The following is an 18,921-nucleotide window of genomic DNA, read 5'->3' as shown; positions in this document are numbered from 1 at the left end:
GAAGCACACGCGCACCCCTTCCACCCTGTGACCCGGAAGTGGCTGTGAGGCCCGGGCCGGCCCGCTGCCCAGGTCTCCCTCCCGCCCCGAGCAGCATGGCCTCCTCGCGGGCCCCCGCCATGCGTCTCGTCCCGGGGCGGGCCCCGCTTCCCCAGCCAGGCCCGGCTCCATCCCCGCGGGTAGGGTCTCGCCCGGACGCTCCGAGGCCGTTGGGGGGCCGCTGCGCACCCCTCGGTGTCGCGCCGACAGGCCGAGCCGGCGGCGGCGGGCGGGCCGTGCCTGGGGGCGGCCCCACCCCGGGCCTCGCGCGGGCCGCCGGCCAGGCCCGGGGAGGGCCGCGCCCGGTGCAGGGGAAGGGGCTGTGCCGTAGCCTCCGGCGGGCAGGCGAGCGAGCTCCGGGGCAGGCCAGGGCAGAGAGCAAGGGTGTGTGATGGGCCCCCTGGGGCATCCCTCACGGAGGGCAGAGTCAAGGTCATTAACTCTGCGTTTCCTGGTTGTCAGAAGTCGGAGTTTTGCTGACCTGATGTTTTGGAGGAAACCAGATTGAACTGGGCAGCCGTAGCTCTGTGTGAACGAAGCTCTTTGGCAGCGATGTTACTTTTTTAAACATAAAGGGAAATGTTGTTGTTCAGAGCAGGGGCACGTCTATGCTGCCCACATCACAGCGCGGCAGAGCTGTGACATGGGCAGTGTAATCACGCGTTATCGCCGCGGGGGAGCTCTTCCAGTGATTACAAAGAGCACCCCGAACGAGTGGTGGTGGTTTTATTGCTGGGAGCGTGGCTCCTGGCGATAAAGAGTTGTCTATACTGGCGCTTTTCAGCACTAAAACTTTTGTCGTTCAGGGTGGTGTTTTTTCACACCCCGGACGACAAAAGTTTTAGCGCTGAAAATGGCAGTGTACACAGCCTTAGGGATCGTTTGGGAAGTTGTAGTTATTTAGGTTGGCAGTTGAGACACTACTGTGGCTAGGTTACGGTGAGAATACCTAGATCTCAAAGCACTTTATCCTCATTGTACAGATGGGGAAACAGAGGCATAAAGAGGTGTAGTGACTTGGGGCTTGTCTATGCTGTGATGTTGTCGACAAAACTTTTGTCTTACACGGGTACTTAAAAAAGCCCCCCGCCGTGAAAGACAAAAGTTTTGCCGATGCAAGTGGCAGTGTGAGCATGGATTTGTCGAAAAAGCTAACGCCGCTTATGGGGCTGGAAGTACTTTGTCAGCAAAAGTGTCAAGAAAGTACCGAAAAAGAGTGTTTACCACATGCTGACTTTTAGCGACAAGGCAGTGTCGACACAGCCTTGTCACTAAAAGCTGCGTGGTGTAGACAAGTCCTTGGAAGGGGTTCTACATCTCCATCTCCAGCGTAGGAGGCTCAGAGAGGTGTGTGGAGAGGCCCATTGAGCTCACTGTGATGTACTCATGTGAAGAGGAATGCCTCATGGAGCCTGAAACAATAGCTCTGAGATGTGTATCTGTTCATCTGAAGCCTGGTCTACACTAGGGAATTAAGTCAGCATAACTATGTTGCTCAGGGGTGAGAAAAATCCACACCCCTGAGCAACATAGTTAAATGGACCTAACCCCTGATGTAGACTGTGCTAGGTCAACAGGAGAGTTCTCCTCTGGGTTTAGCTACCACCTCTCAGGGCAGTGGATTACTTGTGCCGGTGGGAGAACCCGTTCCATCAGAGAAGGGCACGTCTTCACTGAAGCGCTACGGCTGCAGCTGTGCTGCTGCAGCAACTTGTGTCGACATGCCCTGAGTCAGTGTTCTCATCCCTTTTCGCCAGTGCTTGAGGGCCTGTGACACATGTCAAGCATCTGTTCTCAGCTCCTCACCCCATCTCTCAGCAATGTGTTCTTGGGGCATGTTCCTAGCATGCCTGTTCTCAGCTCCCCACCTAGAGGGGCAAGGCTTCTCTGGATGCCGGCTCACATGGGGGAGCAGAGAGTGGAGTCTGGGGCTCAGATACCCCCAGATCCCTGCACACATGGAAGAAGAGAAAATGGGAGGTGTCCCCTGCCCCAGTCTCTTCCCCACATTTCTGTATCATCCATCCCTTATCACCCATACCCATTTGTTCCCCTGTTCTTAATCCCCTCTCTTTTTGCTCCTGCCCCAAAGCCCTCTCCCACACTGCTTCTCCACCCTTTAATCCCCCGCATCCCAGGAGGCATTTGCCTGTGTAATTTATGTTCTTTTCAAAAATAGTGTGAGCACCTTCTGAATTTTCTGCTGTGCTCAGATTACATTTCCCCAAAATGAAAAAAACAAAACACCCCTTGACAGAGGCAGATTATAGCCACATTCTTACGTTTCATTTTCAGCTTTCTACCAATGGCTGGGTTTGAATTTCCAGTGCATGGGGGTTGCTCAAGTACAATGGTTGTAACGTTTCCTCTTGACCCACTCAGGTCCTGTGCTTACTGTCTGGTTAGCAAACCTCTTGGGCACATGCACAGCGTAATCCAGTGTGTGCTAGTCTCATGCCCATCTGTAGGCCTAACTCTTTTTCAAATACCATTTTCACTTTGGTCCACCAAAGGCTTAATAAGAGCCATACACTAACTGGGGAAAATGTCACGTAACTGGGACCATTTAGGGCACTCTTATTCCAGAATAAGAGCATCTAAACATAGAGTTATGCCAAAGATGTTATGAGATCATTGGAAATGGATCCTTTACATAGGGAATAGAATGTTATAATCTAGTAACTGGTTGGTTTGACCTTTGTGTATATTTTGGAAAAACTGGGGAGTATGGTGGGGTAGGGTGTCAGTGGAATGTGTTATAAAGGGGAACGAACTTACTGAATCCCTCAGTTTCACAGCTACGTTTTCCAACAGTCTGGGGTCTTTTTGCTTTTGGAGGTCTTAATTATTTGTAGGGAGTGTAATTTTGTTGGGCATATTAACTGGACTCCATTGAAAAACATTGTCAGTCTTAAAGGTGACCTGCAAATAGTCTTGTACCCTTTTTGCTTCTATCTAATGGATAAAGAAGGGAAGAAAGGGTTTTTAAGTTTGTTTTTCCTGCTTGTTTTCTACAGGAGAAATTAAGGACCTGTCTATACGAAAAGATTCTCTGATGGAGAACTTGTGAAATGATGACAATTGTAATGTCATCGTGATGACATCAGAAGATCAGAGAAGGTTCAGCTGTAAAGTGGAGAAGGAATTACTGTTTAGAATTTTTCTTCTGTTTACTTTTAGTAAAACTTATTTAGCTTCTAAGGCTAAGTAATGTTTTGAATAGTGAAATTCCTTGTGAAAGATTCAGATCCTTCCTCCTTTCAGTTAGAGTATTAAGAGCTTGCACCAAACATGCCTTATATCACCCAGAGGTCCTCAAGCAAAGCTAGAGAAGAGCAGATTCTAAATTTTAAGGGCTTGTCTCTAGATGGAGTTATTCAGCAATATCTCTGTGTGCATCCTCATATTCTGGAGCATGAGTGTGTTGTTCTGGTTTAGCTGAATCGAGAGGAGCAAGGCGGCACTCTTATTTCAGAATAAGAGCATCCACGCAGGGAGTTAATTGGAAATAGTTGATGCCGTTTAAATTTGCACCTACCTTAATTAAAATTAACTTTCAAGTGTCGCCCCAAAGGAAGAAACTAGCAGGAAAAAAAATGGTTAAAGAAAGCAAAAATCCTTTCAGGCTAACATAAAGAAGCAGAAAAGATCACAAGTCCAGGTTTTTAAAAACTCCTTTGCAGCTAACTCTTCTTTAACACAGTTTTGCTGGGGAATAGTCTCAATGTTCAAGTGAATCTTTTATATATAATTTCGGGGCTTCTCACCTGGATGACGTCATTAACTCTTTCTCACTGGGGGATGCTGTCTCACGCAGCTGAAGAGATTGCTGAATTGCTGCTTTGTAGCCAGATAAATATAAAATGGGTCTTTTGAAATCCTGCCTTTATTCTCCAGGCAACAAAAAACAAGCTCTCAGAGGACAGTGATGCTCCCCCACCCAAGAGATCCCATATCTTCTACGGCAGTTTGGAGGAGAAGGAAAGGGAACGTCTTGCCAAAGGAGAATCAGGGCTGCTGGGAAGAGATAGAGTGAAAGCTGCGATTGAGGCAGGCAATATTAACATAACCAGCGGTAAGAGTGCACTCTGCGTAACACCCTCTTCTTGTTTGGGCCCTGTGAAATCTGCATTAACAAGAACACAGACAGAATGAAAACATTAACGTGGAATCCTGCTCTCCCTGGTACTAAGGCTGCTGCAGGACGCCGTCAGGGAGGGCTGCATGGCTGAGCTAGGTACAGCCGGACTTAGGAGAGTCATGGTGCTCCCGATTGGGAGCCCCCTGATCTGCTATGGTGTGTGCCGGGGGGGAAGGCGCACAGATGTCAGGTTGCCCCCCTCCCCCTGCTGGTATACCCAGTCTCAGCTGGGATGGGGGGACAAAGGGGCACCTGTCTGCACCAGCCTCTGGCTGAGCCTGGCTGCTGTCTGAACAAGTGTTCAATCTGGTGAGTGCACTGCTTAAAGAGACAGCATGCAGACATACTCCCCTAATACACACGCTGTCTCACTCACTCCCCTAACACACACGCACTTCTGTGGACTTCTTGTGTTACTGTTCAGCAGTGTCAGATTGGTCATATTACTGAGTGCTACTTTAAAAGGTGATTTAAAATGTGTCACTTTTACCATATACTGTATATTTGCAGTATGTTTTGTTTAAATTATAGGAATTTTTTTTTTAAATCCGCTTTTCCCATTGCAATCCAATTCTGAACATTTTTATGCATTCATAGTAAGGCTACTTAATTATTGTCAGTGTATCAAACAATCTTGATTTAAAAACCCCGCTTAAAGATGGAATTAATTTTTAGCTGACTTAGAGACATTTATAAGGATAATGAGTCTTTGTTTAGGTTTGAATATTGGCCAAAGTTGTAGATGCTCAAACTTTGCCCAGCTGAAAGGCATGGAGGGCCTATGAAATCCACATTAACAAGAACACAGACGGAATCAAAACAATAACATGGAATTCCCACTCTCGCTTCCAGCTGTGGCCCCAGGGCTGGAGAAGGGTGAATTAATTTTTTAAAAATAAATCCAAAAATCCACAAAAATAAAATGGATTTCATAGGACCCTAGGCATGCTGGCAGCTTGCCAGAAGCCTGAGGGTTGCACTTCGTCAGCTGCTGCTCTTTAATACAGAGGTTGGGCCTGCTGAGACTACAAGTCCTAGTATCCAATGCTTCATCTTGATTTGAGCAGAGTGTCTGGAGGAACGTGGCCATTGCTGGTACCAAATATCCCTGCTTTAAATGGCTGTGAGAATCATTTTTAAATTATGTATAGCTTTTAGTTGTTAGAATTGTCCAAACCTTTGCTGCTTTAATTTCATTTGTTGTTGTTTTAATCTGATGGCTCTGTTTCTGGCGTAGGTGAGGTCTTTGATCTTGAAGACCACATAAGTGAGCGTCAGGCAGAAGTGTTGGCTGAGTTTGAGCGCAGGAAGCGTGCCAGGCAGATCAACGTTTCCACGGATGACTCTGAAGTCAAGGCATGCCTACGAGCACTTGGGGAGCCCATCACGCTCTTCGGAGAGGGGCCTGCAGAACGGAGAGAAAGGTGCTGTGCCAAGCCCTTTGTGTGGCTGATAGTGGTAATCACCCCCAGCCCACTCAAATCCCCTGTCAAATTCCTTGAGGTGTTGAGTGCAGCGAGTATTGTTGTCCTGTGAGTCTTCATGGTGATGTAGGAGTTGAGGGGAGGAGACAGTGAAAGAAACTGACAATTTCTCCTGGCCAAGATTATCTAGAACTCACTGAGTGAATAGGATTAACTTTTGATGCATCTCATTACAGACTGAGAAATATCCTCTCGGTGGTTGGCACAGACGCCTTAAAAAAGACCAAGAAAGATGATGAAAAATCTAAGAAATCCAAAGAAGAGGTAAAATCTCCCATTCTTAGTGTTTGCTGGCTGTTAATGCAGAGAGGAGGAGACTTCTTGACAGCCTATTTGGCAGCCTGTATTATTTCCAGGCCTCTGTCCTGGTGGATTCAATAGAGGGTCTGATAATATGAATTCACTCCACGCATCATCCCTTCCTGCCACTGCTGCCCATTTGAAAAAGCCTGTTGCTTCCACTTTCATAACCTATTGAATCAGGGGTGTCAAATTTGTTGTGTAGAGAGGGCTGCATTCCACTTTTAGTTATTGTCCAGGAGCCAGAAGTGTAGATGTAGGGCTCCATGCCCATCTCCTTCCACAGCTGAACACTTGCTGCTGGCAATGAGAGGACTGCATGAAGAGCAAGGCCAGAATATGTCTTAGTTACTATTATTATTATTAAGTACTTTATTGCCACATTCAATGTCTTTTAGTGGGCAAATATCCCCTTGCCCCACCCACTTTGAGCCATCGCACCACTGTTTCTGCCTTTCTCCACCCTCCTTTCTCTCCCTCTTAATTTTGTTTTTCCTTTGTTCTTCTCTCTGCATTTTCTTCCTTGCAGCAACTCTCACTTCCCATCCCCTGGACTTCCTTCCCCGTTCCGTCTGCTAAAATAATTAGTTATGCAGTGGTTAAATGAAAAGCTGAGACTGTGCAATCTGAACATGGCACGTGGGTTGTGTAAACATCTCAGACAAGCCAAATCTGGTCCATGAGACCGTATGTGTGACATATCTGCCTTAAACCCTTCTCTAGGGATAGTAGAATCACACTAATCCACACTTTATAAACCCCCGAAAATAGCTGCTTCCCACTCCCAGACAGATTTACCAGCAGATGCTGCAGTGGCATTCTGGTACCATGGTGATGGATGCAATGTAGGGCACCAAATAGAATAGTGACATCACTCAAACTGTTTCTGGGTTGGTTTGTTTTTTAGTATCAGCAAACTTGGTACCATGAAGGGCCTAACAGCCTGAAAACAGCTAGGTTGTGGATCGCCAACTACTCACTCCCCAGGTAAGGAACCAGGTTACAAATTGAAAACAGTGGGAGAAGACATAAGCTGTTATGAGGAGCAGCAGACTTGTTAAACCAAGCTAATGATTGCCCTGTGGTGGGCAAAGCTGGGAGCTTGAGAACAGGAGACTCATAGCTGTGGTTGGAGCCAGGCATAAGGGACTATGGGGTTGTACACATAATGAGTAGCGCTGGCAATAGCCTAGCTTTGAGACCAGGAAGGGGAGGACAGGACCTATGTCAGCCCTAGAGCAGGGGGATGTGAGGTCTAATCACTCTAATTTTGCTCATTCCACAGGGCAACGAAGCGGCTGGAAGAAGCCCGTCTGTATAAAGAGATTCCAGAGGCGACCAGGACATCCCAGAAGCAAGAACTGCACAAATCCCTGAGGGTAAGGAGTGGTTTCATCTCTGATCGTAAGTGATCAGCAAGAGATGGCTCTACCAGAGCAAAGCTTCCAGACCTAGAGTGACTTCCCAGCTGTGTATTATGCTCCAAGCCCTGCCTAGCATGCTCTGCCCCTTCTCTGATTGTGTGACCAGGCTGGGCCTTGAACCTAAAATGGCCCTGTCCCGTCAGTGATTCAGAGGTCAGGGCTTGGGTTTAATTCTTAGAGCCCTGCACGGATACAAATTTATATCTCAAACAGGAGACGCAGACAACTGCATGGAAGGGATGGGGGCAGGGCGGGGGTGATATAGCCCTGCCAGAGGACCTGCCAGCATGGGGCACTGGCTCCTGGGAGCAGGGGCCCCACATTCTGCTCCTTTCCCCACTGCGGTTCCCGGGAGAGCCCTGCAGTTCCACCGATACCGATTTATAGCTGCGGATATCCGCATCCATGGATATAAATTTGTATCCGCGCAGCTCTGTTAATCCTCTGCCTGCAGGGCAAAGGGATGGAGACGCTTCTGCACGAGTAGCCTGTGACGATAAAGAAACTGCCTGGACTTGTCACTGGCTTGTTCAGCAGGGAAGAGGGATCATGGTTTTTTTAAAGATTGTTCTCTCACCTGCTTCCGTGGCACCTGGGAGTCTTAAACCAATTGAAAAAACCAACACAGTAACAATTGTTTCAGAATGAGTCAATGAACCACCTTCTCCCCTGCTGTTAAAATGGAGCTGGAAGCCAATTCAGAGCTTAAAAGAGCATTCTCACACTACTCTGAACCCAGTAATATTCTACCTAATACCTCCAGAGGGGGGCAGCTTTAGATGGGTGGACTCTTTCCTGAGAGCACCCTGGCACCAGCTCTGGTGAAATCAATGGTGATTGCACCTGGTATGGAGGAAAAGAAGGGCCCAGACCACATAGGGCTCTCTGGATCAGAAACAACACTTTGAAGTGCACCTTCAAACATATCCAGTAGTGCAGGGCCCAGTAAGCTGAGAGCCAAGTAGTGCCATTAGACAGAACTAGCTCTCAGCACTTAGGCCTGATCTACATTACAAGTTAGGTCGATGTAAGGCAGCTTATGCTGATCTAACTTTAAGTGACTACACTAAAATGTAGCTCCCACTGATGTAAGTCGCCTACTACATTGATTTAATAACACCACCTCCGTGAGAGGCGTAGCGCTTAGGTCAATGTAGTTAGGGTGACACTGTGTCCACATAGACACTGCATTACTTACATCACCTTTTGGCTGTCAGCCCCACCATGTGCAGGGCTCACAGCTGTCAGTGCCCCACAACGTCTTGGTGGAAGTGCTCCTGGTGAGGATGCACAGCGCAGACAGAAGGAACATAGTGTGGACGTGAACCACCACTTTAATTACTGCAGTGGCTGTACATCGACTTAAGTCAACTTAATTTTGTAGTATAGACCTGCCCTACAGTAGAATGGGTCTGTTGCATGGAGGTAGCATGGGGCTGGGGCAGTTCACCTCTTTGCAGAGGGACTTGGTGAGGGCCTCTGTTCTCTTTGCTTGGGTGTGTTGCTTGAATGGCCCCCTTAAAAGGGGAGACTCTTGCTGGTTTGTGCTGTTTTAAGTCAGAGTTGTCTTTGTGTCTTTGCAGTCCTTGAATAATTTCTGCAGTCAGATTGGGGATGACCGCCCGATATCTTACTGCCATTTCAGTCCAAATTCCAAACTCCTGGCTACAGCCTGCTGGTCAGTTTCCTTTTACAATACTTTTTGGGAGGGGAGGGGTGAGAAGGATGTGGCAGAGTCCTGGGGGATTTATTCTTGGGGGAATTCTGTGCCAAATTTTTTTAAAATTGCGAACAATATTTTAATATTCTGCATATTTTTTGTCAAATTAACACCATATAATCATGCAAACTTTCAATTATCTTGGTAATTTATTTCAAAATACCTTTCAGCAAGTGACTGTAACAATATAGACAACAAAAAAGATTCAGGAAATGTTTTTTGACAAATAGATCCCTTACTAGGCATATTAATACAGAACTTTGAGTAATGATTCCTTTAAACTATAATACAGAAGTGTATTTTCCGTACCCCACAGAAGCAGTGAGAAGGCTTTGGGGAGACAGGGGTAACGGAGGAGCTGAGGGAGAGGGAAATAATTGCTGGGAAGCAGCCTGGGAGTGAACCCGGAGGGTTGTTGGGTGTTGGTGGGAGAACTATGGAATAGGATTTTTTGGGGGGGCAGGGATTGTTAGGGAGCATCCCCCATGCAGACCCTGGCTGACCCCTAGCCTCTCCCATTGAGTCAAGTACATCTGCCCTATCCCCGTGTGTCCCTGCACCCCAACTTCCCATTTAGCCAGGCATATCTGCACATGTCCCAATGTGGTCCTGTACCTCCTTGTCCCTATGAGGCCCTGCACCTTCATTCAGCCAGCCATAGCTGCCCCTGTCTCTCTGTATCCCGAGACCCTCAATCCCATTCAGCCCCAGCTCAATGTCACCCCACTAGCTCCTGTGCCCCTGCCCCAGTCTGCCTCCCGCACTAACTCTTCTGAACCCCATTGTGTGTGACCACCCCCAGCATCCCCATGTGCCCTGCTCTGTCCACCCCCTACCATATCCCGTGCCTTCTCACCTGGACCTGCGGGGCAGGGCGCTGTGAGGAAGGCAGCCTCTGGCCCCTCCCTCTCCGTGGCTGGCTGCTCCAGCCATGGAGTCAGGTGCCCTCTTTTCTGGCACCACATCAGCCCCTGGTGGGTGAAAGGTGTAATTTCAGTGTGACCCCTCTCACGGCTTCCCTTTGACACCTCGTCAGAATCCATTATTCTGCAGGGCGGGGAAAGACTGCGGTGGACATTAATTCTGTGCTTGCACAGTGGTGCCAAATTCCCCCAGGAGTAGGGATTTGAGATCTCAGTAAGGCTTATACCTGCTTTTCTAAACCCTGCCTTCACCCCATTCTAGTTCCTAGCAAGGGTTTGGAGCATCTGTTCCTCTTATAGCAAGGTCACAAAGTATTCCCAGCAGCTTCATTTCATGCCCTCACTTTTCCCTTCTGTGCCTCAGGCCCTCACCCCTCTGCCCAGCCCTTCAGTGTGTGGTTTGTGGGATCATGTCATGCTCTAGTGGCTGCACCACAAAGAGGATCTGAGCCTGCAGTTTACACACACACAAAACCCTGAGTGGTACATTCCACCTCTACATTGGAGGTGGCTCTTCTTGCATTGGCTAAGAAGCGCTGCAGAGCAGTGAGAACTGTCCCCTCTCCTACTGGTTGAGCCCTTAACCCACAATCACTCCTCAAGGGAGGAGACTTCTCATCTGTTCAGTGGCCTGCCTGCCAAAGACCCCTCTAACCCTTCAGGGATCAGTTTTGTGGGATTTAAGACAGTGTTCACCAGTATTTTAGTCACTGCAGTAGCCCCACACTCTGTTTTCTTAGTTCGTTTTTGAGCTGTGCTCTTGGAGTTCACGCTCCCTCCTGTGCTGTGACAGTGTGACTCTGACCATGTTTCTTTGTGTTCAACAGGAGTGGCCTGTGCAAGCTCTGGTCTGTGCCTGACTGCAGTCTTGTTCATACTTTACGAGGTAGAGGTGCTTTTACTGAAGCAAGCTCTTTGCTAAGTACCTTGTTCCCCTCAGAGTCCGCTTATAATGTAAACCATTGCTATTTGGCTAAAGATGTTTTGGGAACTGGATTCTTTGTGAGTGACTCTCCGCAACTTTCACCAGTAATGGAGAGGGGATGAGAGGGGGCCATGAGCTCACTGTTTGTTGCTGGTCATTGAAATTGGTGGGGTTTTTTCCTAGTCTGCTGTGCTTAGCCAGATGTCCAAGTCCCTGGCGAGTCCACAGTGGGGAAGAGTCCTGGGGTTCCATGTCCAATAAGCCAGAACTTGGTTGCACAATTCTGACCTGATAAAACCTGTTGTCAGAAGAGCTGGTGGGGGGAAGCAGAGATCACCCAGCAGAGCATGCAGTCTTTTGACTTTCTCTTTCTCTCTCTCATCCCCACCCCCGCCAAGGGCACAACACCAACGTAGGAGCAATAGTGTTCCATCCCCAGGCTACTGTCTCCCTGGACAAGAAGGACGTGAATCTGGCCTCTTGTGCAGCTGATGGCTCTGTCAAACTCTGGAGCCTTGAAAGGTCAGAATGATACTGGACAGTTGCAGTATTGTTGATTTTGTTTTATTGGGCACTTAGCGCCTTTCTGCAAACACGTCCTGTTCTTCCTTGTACCTAACAGCTGGATATGAGAATTCAGCAGCGTCCATGGGAGTCTCTTCTGCTCTCTCTCCACACCCATTTGTCTTTTACATGATTTGGGGTGGGGGAGTCCTCTGCTGAGGATCAGAAAAGTCTGCCTGATGACTTGCTTCTTGACAGTGGAGCCCAGTTTTGGGTGATGGACTTTGTTCTAAGTGCTGCTGAGGTCTTAAAACCCTGCATTGGGAGTTCAGTGTTTCACCGTAGTCTTCTGCCAGGAGAAAATTCCCAGCTGCAGGTGCTAAGGAGTTAACTTTTCACATTGCCTGGGCTCTCAGCTAAAACCAGTATCAGGAGAGGAATGGACCAAATGTACCACCTTGCTACTGAAGAGTCATTGTTGGGATCAGAAGCAGTAGCTGAACACCATTGCATGGAGTTAGCTGTCATCGAAAGCCATGTCCAGCCTTCAGTCTGGCAAGAATAAAACAACGAGGAATGCAGGATATTGACATCTGGCTTATTTTAAAAGCAAAGCCCTACAGTGTGTCTCTGCATGAGACACAGGGGGCTTTGAGGGCCTCAGCTCCTTCCTATTAGCTCTGAGGGATGATTTTTAATTGCCTCTGGCATGGCAGCAGTAAATTTGCTGCCACAGGGAGATGTAGTTATTTGTCCCATGTGGACATGGAGATGGTTATCTCTTTAATTGGCCTGTTTGGATGAATGCTTTTCTTTCTGATACTCTTTCAAACCTCTTAGGGGCTGCTGGGCTGGTGAGTGTAATTATGGCAGAACTGATACCAGCCCATTCATGACCACCATGTGACTCCTTCTGCATGGCTGGTGTCGTGTCTTCCCATCACTGTACTGATTCTGGGCAACTGGGATGGTGATAACTGCTGCTCCTCTCTGCCATGTTCAGATTTCGTGTCCATTGTTTATTATTCTCTGTATTACCGTAGCATCTAGGAGGTGCTGTACAGCCACAGACAAGATAGTCCCTGCCCCAGGGAGCTCAGTCATTTAACAGTGTTATTGTTTATGTTGCTGCTGCTATTTTAATTACAAAGCACCTGAAAACAATAGGCGCTTCTAACATTCTAATTAATTCTCTCTTGGGGTGACCCTTCTCTTGGGTGTTTCTAGCCCTGGACACACACTCATGTGCATACAGGTTTTTGTCAGTCATGTTGCTGTGTGACCCTTGTGGCTGCAGTAGTGCGGGTGAGGCCTGTCCTCCCTGGAGAGAATGCGTAACACCATTGGTTTGTTTCTTTCAGTGATGAACCAGTGGCAGATATCGAGGGCCACACAATGAGAGTGGCACGAGTGATGTGGCATCCCTCCGGGAGGTTCCTGGGCACCACTTGGTATGTGGCGTTGATTTACTGTACTCAGGGTGCTAAGCTTTAGCTCTTAAATTATAGGAACAAATAGGAGCTGCTATATGTCTGCAGAGCGGGGTTGGCAAACTGATTGCCAAAGTAAGGGGGCACATCTCACCTCAAACTGTCCAACAGAGGTCACACCCAGCCATTTTTTGCAATAAGCCACAGGTTACTGCAGGCTGGGGCCTTAAAAGGGCAGGACCCTGGACAGACCTCCATTCTCTTCCCTTCCAGAGAGACCCTGTTGGTCTCCAAGTGAGTATAAAGTACAAGCTGTCAGAATAATATTTATCCCTGTGGAAACACTGACTAGTGGAATAACCACTTCCTGCCTTTTGGGATGTGCCAACTGTCAAAGCCTTGTTGTCGAGCCGTGCCATCAGCTCACTGCTCACAGCTGCTCATGGTTAACACTGATTTTGGTCAATAGAAAGCATGAGTAAATAAGTGTTGGAATACAGGTTCTCCTGCTAATGGGCTTGGGCAGGGGGTGGAGCAGATCCTATTGAGTCACTAGACCCAGATACCCTGAGGGCAGAGGATCTGGTCTACCCTGAAACCCAGCCGTACACGTAGTCCGAATATATCTGAAATGTTGGCTCCAGAAGGAGCCACAGACCCTGCTGCTTAGTGGAATCTCTTTGAAATACCCCCAGGGAGAACAGTAATAATCCTCATGAGTCAGTGACCCCATTCTCCGCTTCTCTTCCTTCCATTCCAGTTCCAGGGGCTCTCCAAACTCTGTTCCCTGCTTTGTGTCTTGCATCTGTAACTGGCAGGTTATAACGTACTTTTCCTGGGTCTTTAAACCATCACCTTACTCTTTGTTTAAATGGGGACTCACCTTCCCCTCCCCTCAAACTATGCATAGGTGTTAAAAATAATGCCTCTCTCCCAACAGCCCCCTAAGTAAATATCTGCCAATCTTCCCAGAGCACTGGGTGCCAAAGTTCACATGCTCTTCGGAAATCTGCCAGTCAGTTTCCCTTGGAACCGAAATGATGCAAACTGGCAGCTTGTCAGTATGACTAACTGACTTACCTGGAGAAACAAATTCTTACTCAGGTGCCGTCACTTGCATCTTTCAGCCCCCTGCTAGGAAACCTGCCTGTGGAGTTTCAGAGTAACAGCCGTGTTAGTCTGTATTCGCAAAAAGAAAAGGAGTACTTGTGGCACCTTAGAGACTAACCAATTTATTTGAGCATAAGCTTTCGTGAGCTACAGCTCACTTCATCGGATGAATTCATGCATCCGATGAAGTGAGCTGTAGCTCACGAAAGCTTATGCTCAAATAAATTGGTTAGTCTCTAAGGTGCCACAAGTACTCCTTTTCTTTTTGCCTGTGGAGTGAAAGCTGGGCACAGTGAGCTGTAGGAGAGCATCTGACAGTGTGGGGCAAATGCAATTCTCCATGTGTGGGCAGTGAATACACATCTTTGCTCTGCACTCTGAGGCTTGTAGTAGGAAGGGGGCCTGAAACATAAGCCCTTATGTCAGATGCCTGGTATGAGGCCTGGGCTAAAGTAGCGTTCAAAACTTTGCTGATATAAAGCAAAATCGGGCTGTGAACTAGAGACAGGCTCTGCTCACAGAATCTGTCAAGAACAGGGCTGATATTGCAAAAACACACACTCCTAAGAGGTGCTAGGCACAGAGCATTCACACAAACACATTCCAAAAGGATGGTACCAGAACACCTTGATGCCAACACATTCCCTAAAGATAACAGGAACACACTGACCCATTGTAAAGATAAGGTCAGGATGACAGTGTGATGGATAGAGATGTACAAGGTGATGGGTGGTAACTGGCTTTGTCAGAGTGTGTCAACTGACACACTGCCCCTCTGACATAGTAACTTGTTTGTATTGATGTATAAAAGATATCTCAGAGTGAGTGTCTTTGGCTGGCCTGCGGACAATGGAAAGTCCCACCATTAACTGAGCTAGTCCATTGCAATGGGTATACATGTGTTAGTGTACTTGTAACAATTGAGTCAGGGAATTAGGACCATGCTTCTTTGACAATAAACCTGACCAAGTGCCTTTGCTATGAACCTAGTCTGTGGATTTATTGGGCAGTTTGACTGGAGCCTCCTATATGGGCTTTCTGGCCAGAGTCAGTACAGCACACAAAGAGAACACACACGCAGCCAAACATCTGACCACAAGGCTGACTTGTCCCAGCAGCACTACCGCAGGCCTGCGTGTGCTACTGCATTTATACCACACTGGGCACTCAGTGGTGAAACGTTCATTTTATTGGCAGGATCTGTGCTCTCTTTGGTGGCTGGCCAGCTGGCTGCCTTTGTCATGTGGCACTCGGGAAGCATCCTCTTCCCCAGCACATTGCAGGGACACTGCAGAACACTGAGGATTTCTCAGTGTCATCAGGGTGACGAGGCTCGTTCCTAGTCATCCCATGCTGTGCAGCAGATGAGGTTCTGGGTTGACCAACAGTGATGTGCTAATGAAGCCGTTATTATCTGTGTGCGTTTCTAACGGTGTCTGAGCACCCACATACCTTGTCGTCTGCGCCAAGGTTAGACTTCTGAAAAATACACTGAGTTGGGCACATGGCTTTGTTTCTCCAGCTATGATCACTCCTGGCGCCTCTGGGACCTGCAAGCTCAAGAGGAGATTCTCCATCAGGAGGGGCACAGCAAGGGGGTCTATGACATCGCCTTCCACATTGATGGCTCTCTTGCTGGGACTGGGTAAGATTTACACTGAACCTTAGCAAGGTTGTTGCTCAGGATCAGGTGCCCTCTTGCTGGGCTGGGTGTGTTGCTGAAGATTAGCATTTGGGCTAGTGACCACACTTGTGTGTTTAAGAAGTGTCAATGCTGAGTTTTCTTTCCCCAGTGGCATGGATGCCTTTGGTCGGGTGTGGGATCTGCGTACTGGGCGCTGTATCATGTTCCTGGAGGGCCACCTGAAGGAAATCTATGGGATTAATTTCTCCCCGAATGGGTAAGGAAGGAGCTGGCATGGTGCAGCTGGGGCTCTGGGAGCATGAACTCCAACTGAGACCAATGTGTTCTTCCTTCTCCCCCATGGCAGATATCACATAGCGACTGGCAGTGGAGACAACACGTGCAAAGTGTGGGACCTCCGCCAGAGGAAGTGTGTCTACACCATACCTGCCCACCAGAACCTGGTGACCGGAGTGAAGTTTGAACGTAAGTATCTCCCCTCCCACACCTTGGTTTGCTTAGCAACACTTCCTCCTAATTCCCTGGCCTGATGTGGCTGGGATGGCAGTATGTGCAACAAAACTGCAGAACAATCAGTGCTGGTAACAGCCAGAAATCCCAAAACTCAACTGACTGCTCTCCAGAATCTGCAATCTGGTGTTGGCAATCTGTTTTCTGCTGCTGTTTCTACATGCGAACCTCACCTCTTCCCCTCTCCTTCACTGCAGCTACGCATGGTAACTTCCTGCTCACCGGCGCTTATGATAACACAGCCAAGATCTGGACTCACCCAGGCTGGTCCCCTCTGAAAACGCTGGCTGGCCACGAGGGAAAAGTAATGGGACTGGATATCTCCTCAGATGGGCAGCTAATAGCAACATGCTCATATGACAGAACCTTCAAGCTGTGGATGGCAGAGTAGCTCCAAGCTGCCAGTGACCCGGGACAGGGAGCATCACAGACTGGGTTGTTCCTGGCTTTTTTTTTTTTTTTTTTTTTAAATATAAAATCAACTGTTGCATCAACTACAATGGTGGCTAGAGTTGCTGGCTGGCATCAGCTTCCCCATGGTACAGGCGTGTCCCCTGTGCTGGGAGTTGGCCAAAGTCAGGGTTGGGCTGGGCTCCTGGAGTGATGCTGGAACCTCACTGTATAGGATTTGCTTTGTAGAATCTCTGCCCCCTGCCTCTGGGGAGAAATTCTGGTGTGAGCCATCTGCTCTTCCTCCCCTCCATCATGGACTTTACTCTCTTTGTTATACCTGTTTGTAACTACCCACACCCCCTTCAGATGCACTGTGCCGTAAAGCCCATCGGTTGGTATCACCCTCAAGATCAGTTTTATAGGAGACTTTCCCCAGCCATGGAGTCTGAATGATCTTGCTTTTGGCACAGAGCCAGCTGCTTCAGTCATTTAAATATGGCACATTGGTTCTCCTAGCGCAGAGACTGGATCTCTGCAGAATGTGGAAGCCCATGCCCCCTTGGGCATCTGCTGTGGGTGAATTTTAAGCATGGGAAGAGGAGGGAGTTTCTCTTGATGCAAAATCAGGCTTGAACTGCCCAAGATCCCCTTCCCCCTCTCTGATACTTCAGAGTATTAAAACACAAACACTTTCAAATCACATGGACTTCTCCAGCTTAAGCTGCCTGCAAGTCTCTGCTGAGCCAGTGCATACAGAGGTGTCAGTTACAGCTTTGATGCTAGTTTGTTTCACTTTAAGGTTCTTGCTCTAGCCACACACTATAGAAATCATAGAATATCAGGGTTGGAAGGGACCTCAGGAGGTCATCTAGTCCAACCCCCTGCTCAAAGCAGGACCAAGCCCTAATTTTTGCCCCAGATCCCTAAATGGCCCCCTCAAGGATTGAACTCACAACCCTGGTTTAGCAGGCCAATGCTCAAACCACTGAGCTATCCCTCCCCCCATAGAGAACTGTAGAGAACATTCACTTTCTCAAATCTTTCCAGGGAAGTTTTGCAGGTGCCTATTTCTAAGAAACCTGTTGTGACCTCAGTGTCTACTCGTTTCGGTTGTGCTGGAGCTGTGCCGGGGAGGGGCCTAAAGCATCTGTGACCAGCCACAGCTGTGCACCCAGGAAGCATCACAGGGGGAGGCATCAAGCCAGCTGTTGTCCCTCTTCTCTCCCTACACTTGGCTCAGCGATATGAAAACCTTACATGCGGCAGTGTATGTACTTGGGAGAGTGGATGGGTGATACAGGGTTGCTCATTCTCAGTTGCACCCTTCCCTGTGTTTTGTTTGTATGCACGAACCAATGCATTAAACAGGGCGAAGGAGATAGGAGAGTTCCAAACATGCAGATAGCCGTGCAGTGTGGAACAGCTGTCTGTTGTGGGCTGTCTCTGAAAAGTGCCCCCAGCAAGGGAGAAGCAGCTTCATCTTCTCCCATTCCTTTCAAGAGTAGCTGTGCATGCCCGCAGCAGAGTAGTTCTTCACCACCACCAATTCCTTAAGTGCCGTGGGGGATCATGGTTAGTGAAAAAGAATGAAATGGGACCCTTTTGGCTGAGAAAGTGGGGTTACTCCTTGTCTCTCTAGCTGACTACATGAAGCATCTGGTCTCACCTGCTCTTTGTCCCATCACCCTAATTCATTAGTGAGAGGGTTTCACCCCGAGGAAACAATGGTAGCTGACCAATACCTAGTGCACAGTCTGCTAGGAGTGGCCATCTTTCCAGCCCGGGGGTTGCAGTGGCAACATAATGGCCAAAGTGCAGCACAGACTTTGCATATAAACCCAAAACAAGTCCTGCCGTAATCCCAGCCTGTACAATGACCATCACTGGGGTCCCCACCTCCAGCCAGCCCTGGCCTGGAGACACCACTTAAAATGTCCCGTGAGCTATCCAGTGCAATTTGCTCTTTTAAGATGTAACTCTACTAAGCAACCAATGTTTGGTCTTCTGGATAGTACCTTAAAGCAGGTTACACTGTAGTTTACAGGCAAATAGAAATCACTTGATTGAGCTCCGCAGCAAGACCTCATTTGGCTGAGTTCCCTGCAGCTACCCAGCCCTGTCCCTCCTCTGGGTTGCACCAGCTACAGTGACCTTAGAGGTGCCTGCAGAAGGAGCTGCTGCTGGAACAGGCTGAGATCTAGCTGGACTCTGACCTAGCAGGTCTTGCTTTATTAAACAAATGTAGCCACCTGCCTTCTGAAAGCATGGAATTCATTGCAGAGAGGCCCATGACAGCTCTCAGATGGTAACAACTGGATCCAAAGCAGCAGCCTGCGCTCCTGAAGCCATCCAGTCCCTTATAGTTTCCTTAGT

At 48.4% G+C, this 18,921-nt stretch overlaps 1 protein-coding gene across 1 annotated transcript; it reads left to right on the top strand.

The window, feature by feature from the left end:
* Positions 1–10: 10 nt before the first annotated feature.
* On the top strand, positions 11–16,649 carry PRPF4 (pre-mRNA splicing tri-snRNP complex factor PRPF4). Its single transcript, XM_073313905.1, has 14 exons — positions 11–179; positions 3,937–4,114; positions 5,418–5,604; positions 5,841–5,928; positions 6,872–6,951; positions 7,250–7,343; positions 8,972–9,066; positions 10,859–10,917; positions 11,355–11,478; positions 12,822–12,911; positions 15,523–15,645; positions 15,794–15,901; positions 15,992–16,110; positions 16,353–16,649. The coding sequence occupies exons 1-14, from the start codon at positions 96–98 to the stop codon at positions 16,544–16,546; spliced, it is 1,623 nt and encodes a 540-aa protein (XP_073170006.1). The 5' UTR covers positions 11–95; the 3' UTR covers positions 16,547–16,649.
* The last annotated feature ends 2,272 nt before the right edge of the window (positions 16,650–18,921 follow it).

This window comes from Lepidochelys kempii, chromosome 16 (genome assembly GCF_965140265.1).
Source record: "Lepidochelys kempii isolate rLepKem1 chromosome 16, rLepKem1.hap2, whole genome shotgun sequence".
NCBI classification, from domain to species: Eukaryota; Metazoa; Chordata; order Testudines; family Cheloniidae; genus Lepidochelys; species Lepidochelys kempii.
The sequence above is the reverse complement of the archived record's forward strand: the minus strand, read 5'-3'. Positions and strand labels throughout refer to the sequence as shown.